At 45.1% G+C, this 8,869-nt stretch overlaps 1 protein-coding gene across 1 annotated transcript in view; it reads right to left on the reverse strand.

Moving 5' to 3' along the window:
- Positions 1-1,241: 1,241 nt before the first annotated feature.
- The window catches only part of CPSF2 (cleavage and polyadenylation specific factor 2), a 19,771-nt gene continuing 12,143 nt past the window's right edge, over positions 1,242-8,869 (reverse strand). The window contains exons 9-15 of the mRNA XM_018558525.1: positions 7,995-8,095; positions 7,717-7,917; positions 7,480-7,632; positions 4,868-5,093; positions 4,299-4,601; positions 2,679-2,813; positions 1,242-1,353 (exon numbers count right to left, since the gene is read on the reverse strand). Coding sequence (XP_018414027.1) covers positions 1,261-1,353; positions 2,679-2,813; positions 4,299-4,601; positions 4,868-5,093; positions 7,480-7,632; positions 7,717-7,917; positions 7,995-8,095 — 1,212 coding nt within the window. The 3' untranslated portion in view covers positions 1,242-1,260. The remainder of the gene's footprint in view (positions 1,354-2,678; positions 2,814-4,298; positions 4,602-4,867; positions 5,094-7,479; positions 7,633-7,716; positions 7,918-7,994; positions 8,096-8,869) is intronic.

Genomic DNA, 8,869 nt, shown 5'->3' on the forward strand with positions numbered 1-8,869 from the left:
CTCCTGAGTTTAGTGTCACTTTAAATTATTAATTGCATTGACAAGATGACCATTGTGTTAAACTTTACGTGTGATGCGGTGCTGCGTAACGAGCTCTTCTGTCCTTTACGACTACCCTTTGTGCAAGATCTTGGCGCTTTGCTGGATGAAATCACTAAAAAGGTGGAGGAGGTTCGAGTAGTCACTTATCCCAGCTTTGCAAAAATTAACAGCGCAATATCCACACGCTTCTACCCGGCATCAATATGTTCCTTTAGTTCGCCTCTGTTTGGACATCTCTACTTTGCTTAATTATCATCAAGCTGTGTCCCTCAATGGACAATAGAGAGCCAAGTATTCGTTCACAGCAGAGGACTTTCCTTCTCATGCATGGCCAAACTGCGGCCCTCCAGCTGTGGTGGAACTACGAATCCCATGAGGCTTGGCAAGATTTTCACAGCCACGGAAATGACTCCCGGAGAGAGATGCTTCATGGGATTTGTAGTTTCACCGCAGCTGGAGGGCCGGAGTTTGACCCTCCTTGTTCTATGTACATGGACCCTAGTGTCCATAAGGCAGTGGACATCATTCTGAAGCAGACTCCGCCCCCTAGTGTTCAGAAGCAGAGAGCGCCTGACAAGCAAAGACAGCATTAGTTAAACTTTACTGAAGATTTCAGACAAAACCAGAACAATGTTAATTGCGTTAGGTCACGTTAACCTCACAGTTCTACATTACAAAACACACGTTGGACCTCAAACAATAGAGGCGATCTGAATGACGCAGTCAGAGAGGGACCTAGATGAAAAAGATCAAAACTGATATTTCAAAGAGAAAACCTGGAGCAGAGATTGTTCTGGAAGCGGCGCAGAGATCTGTTTTGCTGCATTTCACCACTTTGTCTATTTTTTCTGCTTCGCAATTACGACCTTTCATGTCGAACTTTTATGGACAGGGAAAAAGAAGGTTGGAAATGTAGCACTGAAATAGGGCAAAGGGCAATTATTATGCAGATTACTTTTTCATTTTAAAAGAAGGTCCCAAATTCTCACTGCTAAACCGGCCGATTCCAATGAACAAAATAATATACACAACTAAAAGATAAAAACACAACAACTCGAGCTTCTGAACGAAAACCCTGCAAATGTTGTAGGGCCGACCTAATACAAAATTGCAAGAGTACAAAAATATATATATCGGAAAAAAAAAAAATTCTGAAGAAGCAGCGAGCGGTCTTTGTTGTCGGGTGATGGTACAAAAGATTCTTCCAGCAATGTCTGATCAAACAATGGCGTACTGGGAATACAAGAGCTCCCGGATTTTATAAAAGTCCTCACAGATGCACCCCTCTAAGCCGATGCGTCCCGTCTCCGTCTGGAAAGGAGAAAAGTGGATAAGGGTGAACAATTTAAGAGGTAATATATTTTCCTTGAGGATGTATGTGTGTGTATATATGTATATGTATGCAAATGTTACCAGGGGTAAACCCTTACCTATGCTATCCAAAACAAATGACAACAAATGTTTTGCTGTGTGTGCCCCTGTTCAGAAAATTTCACCTCATTCTCTCTCCCTGTGACAATTGGATTTTGGGTTATCATGGAAACAAAAATTGGTGATAAAGTTTCAGTGGAGACACCTTTTTCCTATGATAACTCTCACAGGAGTGAATTTCCCTTCCTAGGGGTAGATTTCCTTTCACTTCCTGTTGTCTCAAGGACAGGAAGTGAGATTAAATCTTTCTAATGAGGATACAGACAGCAGTAAAAACCTCACAGTGACCCGGAAGAAGAGGCGGGCATCCCTCGTCTGCACGTCTAACAAGAGCCAACTTGCTGTAATGTACATGCAGTGCTACAAACCAGACCCAAAGAGGCGGGCACTCCTCATCAGCACGAGCGCGGTATCATTACAACTACCCCCTGCTGTACAGTAATAGCCTCCATTTGTAAGTAGGAGTCGTATGTAAGTCGGATGTATGTAACTCGGGGACTGTCTGTATGTATGTATGTATGTATATATATATATATATATATAGATCTATATAGATAGAGATATATATATAGATCTATACAGATCTATATATATATCTATCTATCTATCTAGATATATATATACACACACATATACACACGTTCCCTCTGCCATCCCCATAGCAACCCCTGTCCCTGCCTATCCGGGCTCTGTCCGTGTAGCGTGTTAAGTGCACGGGCACAGACATGCATGTGCGCTCTCTGCCAGACTACCAGCAGACTGATCACATCCCCTATGCCCGGTCTAATCTGGTGGGATCTGTAGCTGTGTCCTATATTGAAAACTGTCATGATCCCTTTGTTAATTAGGTGGGGAACCTGCAACAGTTTACATTTCCCTCTGTTAAATCGTATATAAATCTTGGGATGTGGTACTTATATAATCGGCTACCCCACCCACCAGCCATGATCTGCCTGCACTCTATAGAGAAGCACAGAGACGCAGCGATATGTCACTGGGTCTAAAACAAAAAAAAAGTATGTAATGAAAATGGGAAGGGTTTATTGCAACATTTCTTCAGATTTAAGCTAAACACAGAAGCTTCCTACAGTGTTGCTGCTTTTGAGGAACAGCTAGTCCTAACGCCAGGACATTCTTTCATAGTGGGAATGCTTCAAACTGCCAAAATGTACAAGACGGCCCCGGCAGATGGCGCAGCCACTCACCCTGCAAACAGCCACCAAGTTGTTACACACAAGGACGCCTCCAACAAATTCCGCCTGTATTCCTTCCCGGAGCAGGACCTGCTTGAAGTCTGATAATCTCGGTTCATTCATGAACACAGACTGATGTCCGGGAACCTGACAGACAAACCAATACCATGTTAGTCATTGCCTTAAAGCTGAACTCCGGGTAAAACAAATATGGTCAAAATACAAGTCATGGTGTATTCTTACTTGAATCATGGTGCGCTTTGTGCATTTCTTTCAGCTCCGTGCAGTCAAATATTGGACTGCAGGTTCCATTCAGGGTTAAAGTGTATGTAAACCTTTAAAATAGATTTCCTCCAAACAATTCTCAAATGCATATTAAGCTGCTAAGTGTGTTTATTTATAACTTACGCTGCACTATGAATTATTAGTACCTGGTGATCTGCCTATATTGTGTCCCTCTTCCATTCTGTCAACGCTAACCACGGGTTCAGACCGGCAGTAGTGTTGGCAGACATGTACAGTGGGTTGTGTAATGGGAACAGCAGCCTGAAAAATCAGACTGAGACATCACAGGCTGATGCGACCCCTGCCCAGTCCTGCTGGGAGCGATTAACAGCAGCTCCTGGCATCAAGGGATGAGAGGGTCGATAACCCATGCCCAGCTCGGCTGGTAATGAGTGACAGCAGGTCTCAGCATCAAGGAATAATAGGGGTTGATACACTCCCCTGCCCAGACCGGCTGGGAATGAGTGACAGCAGGTCTCAGCATCAAGGAATAATAGGGGTTGATACACTCCCCTGCCCAGACCGGCTGGGAATGAGTGACAGCAGGTCTCAGCATCAAGGAATAATAGGGGTTGATACACTCCCCTGCCCAGACCGGCTGGGAATGAGTGAGAGCAGCCCTCGGCATCATGGAATAATAGGGGTTTATTCACCCCCCTGACATCAAGGGATGAGGGGGTTGATAACCCATGCCCAGCCCAGCTAGGAATAAGTGACAGCAGCTCTCGCCATTAAGGAATAATAGGAGTTGATACACTCCCCCTGCCCAGTCCTGCTGGGAGTGATTGACAGCAGCTTTTGGCATCAAGAGATGAGAGGGTTGACAACCCATGCCCAGCCCGGCTGTGCATGAGTGAGAGCAGCCCTCAGCATCAAGGAATAATAGGGGTTGATACAGTTTAACCCTGAATGGAACCCAGCCTGGCTGGGAATGAGTGAGAGCAGCCCTTGGCATTAAGGAATAATAGGAGTTGATACACACCCCTGCCCAGCTCTGCTGGGAGAGATTGACAGCAGCTGCCATCACTAATAGGAGGATAGGGATGACACACCTCCTACCCAATCCTGCGGGAAGTGATTGAGTGATTGACAGCACCTCCTGGCATCAAGGGATGATAGAATAAATACATCACTGGAGCTGACTGGATGCTGCAGATGGGATCATGCCCCCTTGCCCATCTCAGCATAGATGCTAATAAGCTGCTGCGCCCATGTGACCAACAAGGATTGCAATGGGAATAACTTGGTGCATGTAAATGTCTTCACATACACTTTAATGCTGAAGAAAGATGTCATGTCGTATGAGCTTCCTCTAGTGGACATATGAGAACAGGACATGCTGCGCACCTCGTTACTTGTCAAGGGCTCCAACGTCGGGATGACTTCGCTTTCCTCAGAAAACTCTTTCTCGTCGTCTCCAAACAGGCTCTTTATAACCTTCTGTTGAGCGATGGTGGTGGCATCCACTGATGGAACGTCCACTTGCATTTCGCTGTCCTCTCCTTCGTCTTTCAACTCTCCTTCCTCCAAGATGACCCCGGTGTCGACCTTGGACACCCGCATGTCCAGCGCGCCATCTATCCAGGCGAGCTCTGTGTCTTTAGCTTTGCAGAACTTGAGAGAGCTGACCAGGGAGTCTTTTAACCTGACCTGTACAAGAAGAAGTAATACCTCAAAAATAAAAATATGTCATAAGCACCAAAAAATCCAGTAGTAAGCCAAAGGAAATGATACGTCAGATAGTTTGATATAACCTCATAACATATTTCCATACTTACATCATTATTAATACTATAATTGTACCTAACAATTACAGTAGTAAACAGAACCACACTGCCATCTATAGGCCTCTGCAACGTTTTTTGTCTGGTGGTTCTGCAGGGACAATGAGAAATGAGTGGCTTCCATGCCATTACCTGGTAAATGTGAGTTTCACTGGTGCCATCCACAGTCTCGTGAAGTTTTGGGGTGTAAACTTTGATGTCTTTGCCTCCGAAAGCTCTGCAGGATTCTGCTAGATCGTGGCTAGCTTCAGGGGGTCCGTGCACAATTATCAGCTGTCGGGGTTTCATCTGATTAATGATCTTCTTGATGGAGTCGCCATCAGACCGTCCCTCATAGTCGATGTAGGTGACTCTGGCCCTGGGGGGGGAGTTAAACAAGCTTGCAGTTAAAGTAAAACAGAACTGGGAGTTAAGGATGCGAGAGCTATGAAAGTAAATGTGTTACCAATCTACATAGTTCAATAATCAAAAGAAACTCATCCCACACCTGACCGGATAATACCCTTGAAAGGAGAACTATGAGGGGGGTGCTTTTCACTCACCTCATAGTTCTAGCCGACCTGTGACAATGAGACTGTCACAGGTGGGCTCAGTAGATCGGGAGGTGAGGGAACATATACCGGCGTTCGCTCACCTCTCGATCCTGTCACGGCCGTGACAGGGGAGGGGCTGGATTCCCCCCTCCGATCCTCCAGCGCTGACTGGCGGAACGGACAGGGGAGGGGGCGGGTACAGCTGGCTCTGCCTCTAGATAGGCAGAGCCAGCTGTCACTCACGCAGCTGGGCAGATCTCGACATCGATGTCGGGATCCGCTGCGGCATCTCAGTATACCGCGAGCTACAGCGGTATACTGAGCCTAAGGTGACGGGAGGACGCTAGTTTGTGTCCTCCCGTTACCCTCAGAACTATGGGGAAAAGCCCTGACCCCATAGTTCTCCTTTAACTCTTTGCCTGCCTGATGAAGAGACCAAATGGGTTGCGAAACGTCGCCATGTTGTGACAACACAGGAGGTCCATAAAATATTGACTGAACTTGAGCTGGAGTGCGAGTGACTTCATATTTATACCGATCTTCATAGACTTGACTTATATTTTTTATATTTAAGTGTTTCAGTTTAATTCTCGATAACATAATTTGCTAGTTAGCTGGAAGCAGCATCTCCAACATGGCAGAATACAGACATTGCAAATCAAAGGGCCCCTGTAATTCTGTACTATATTCATCAATATTTGAACAGATTACAAAGTCTTGCAAAGCTACAACTACCTTGTAAAGATGAATTGCTGCCATCTTTCACCCTTTGCTCTTTTTCTCCATGCCTTCAGTAAAGTTTATTGCACCTAGGTGCTGGGTGTGAGGGGAATCTAGGCAAAGGCACATTCACTTTTCTTCCCCTTTATTTTTACCTGGTGATCCTGCCAGTAACACACTTCCTGTCCTATGGCAACAACAACACTCATTCACTGTACGGTATAAGTGGAGGACAGGAAGTGTGACGGGGCACAGGGTCCTTGAGATAAGTACTAAGGTAGGGTGCAGTGATGTTTTCAGGAAGCTATGTACAGCACCATGCGGGTCCCTCCCATCAGCACAGAGACCCAGTGAAGATATCACTGGTTCTAAAATAAGGTATGCGATTAAAACAGCAAGGTTTTATTTAACATTTTTCATTAGCCTGTTGCTGATGGTAATAATGAGGAATCAGCGAAGGCAAAATACAAGCAGGTTAAATTTCAGCTGTAAAGTAAAATTTAAACCTTCATTTATTTTTTTTTCCTACTTTTTAACTTTTTCTATTTTTAAAACTTACTTTAGAAACTTTTTTGGTATTCTTTAAAAAAATGTTTATTTCCTTGTTCTTTGCTGGTATCCAAACCGCTAGCCCCACCCACCCCGTACGGGTGCCTCCATCAGCTAGCCGGCTGCTGTGGAAGCTCCTGTGTGTGCAGTGCTAGCTATACGTCTATAGACACACACAGCGAGCAGCTGGCCACGCCCCCACCCTTGCAGTTACAGTTTGACTGATGGCAGAAGGAGCCTATGGCACCTCTGCCCTCAGTACAATCCACCACAACCAGGAAGATCAGGGAATCCCGAGCATCTTCCTGGTCACAGCAGAGGATACAAGCGGCTACAGGTAAATGTGGGGGGACGGGGGTTTTAGAAAAGTACTGGGTGTCTTCTGCCTTAATTCAGAGCCTTCAGGTACTACTTTAAAGAAAAAAAGACGAATAAGTTTAAAGTGACATTAAAGTCAAACTTTTTTTTGCCCCTTCCCAATCCTGCTGTAAGGACTTACCTGAAATAATGCCTCTTGATTCGATCATCTTCTTCTTTACTGTCCTTTTCAGCTGTCCCTCCAGTGCTGGTGCTGGTCTCCGATCCAGCGCTGACTCCTCTGTCCTCCTCTCCTCCAACGTCCCACGGAGTCTGGAGTCTGTGCGGGTGCACGTTGCTCCATATAGACTTACTTTGTGTCTCTCTTCGTCTCCCGGCCTAACATTCGAAGCATGCGCCCGCCCCGAGATCCTTTGCGGCCACCCGAAATTCTTCAGATGTTTCGGAAGGGAGCGCGCGGCGAAGACACGGGTAAGTTTAAACCCTTTTTAAAATGTTTTTGCATATATCTACTGCTTGCTAGCCATAGATAGATATATGCAAAAACACGCGAGGGTTTAATAACCCTTCAATACTGCAGCTTATGATTTATCAGGCTCTGACAGGGGCTACAGGTTCACTTACTTTATCTCCATTGGCTCTGTTGTAGAGATGCACTTTGTGGGGACATCCGACAGGTCCTGGTCCATTGGTTCTTCCCCATTTGTCAAGCCAGACTCCAACTTGTTCTTCTCCTCCTCGGTCGCTTGGAGCTCTGGGACCAGGAAGTCTTCAGGCCTTACAAGAATTAAAGAAATGTGTTGATCTTGAGAACAACTGAGATAAAAATTTAAAAAGGTTTAAAAACAAAGAAAGCCTCACTTTATGATTTCCCCGTATTCATCCCATTTGATCCGCTCCTCGGTGACGGGGAACATAGGGTAACTCTTTTTGGCCTGCTTGAAGAAGGAGCCCTTGCGGTTGCCTTCGTTCTTCATCATCAGGTCATGTTTAGTCTTGTGAGCCATCGGCTGGTCGATATCCTCTTCTACGTCGCTTTCATCGCTGGAGTCAATGTCTACCCTGGAAGAGAAGACGGGTGAGAATTGGGGAAAGGTTGCGGCTGTATGGAGGATAGGGGCAGTGCATGCAATACTTACTCTTTGGACTGTTCCAGCTTCTTGGCAGCTTCTTTCTTTATCTTCTCTTTCTCTAGATATTCCTCCAGGTCCTTTCCTTCAAGCTTCACACGTTTCCTAAGCTAAACATAAGCAAAGATTGCAAAAGGCAAAACAGTAAATACAGGATATCTTGTTTCTTAAAAGGAACCCTCCAATCTCAGATGGAAATTTAGCATTTCATTTGACTTAGAGTATACAGATTGAGTAACATTTTCTCCTGGTATTTACTTTCTACACCTGCAGCTCTCTCCTCCCTGCTGCGGTCTGTGTCCCCTCCGATCCCCGCTGCTCTTCCCCGCCTGTATCGACAGAGGGGTTCGAAGGGGACACAGAGCCAATCCACCTGCCGACGTGGGAAGGTGAGAGCAGTGAGCGGGCCAAGTCAGGAGCGGGGCGGTGCGGGGAGGAGAGCTGCCAGACAATCAGCAAATATGTGAAATTATTGCCGATCGTTCCCTGTAATATTCAAACATCACAGTGATCAGTACTGATAACTATGATGTTTGTAAATAATTGAGGACATAGTATTCAGATACTGTGTCCCCAATTAGGAATGAACAGGAAATGCTCTACATCACTTCCTGTTCATTCATAATTGCAAACACAATACCTGTTTACTACCTCCTCAAGTTATAAATGAACAGGAAGCCTCTGTACGGAGAGCTTCCAGTTCATTGAGTGCTGGGGCTGAAGAAAAAGAGGTTGAGAACTGTGTCCTCAATCTCTTCTTTAATTTCCCCAAAGCCCCTAACAGTAAAGTATAAAATAAATAAAAATAATAATAATACAAATTCTTTTTATATTTAAAAATATAAATATAAAATAACTAAAAAGTATAAAGAAGAAATTAAACT

Source organism: Nanorana parkeri, unplaced genomic scaffold, assembly GCF_000935625.1.
Source record: "Nanorana parkeri isolate BGI_ZX_2015 unplaced genomic scaffold, ASM93562v1 scaffold344, whole genome shotgun sequence".
Classification (NCBI taxonomy): domain Eukaryota; kingdom Metazoa; phylum Chordata; class Amphibia; order Anura; family Dicroglossidae; genus Nanorana; species Nanorana parkeri.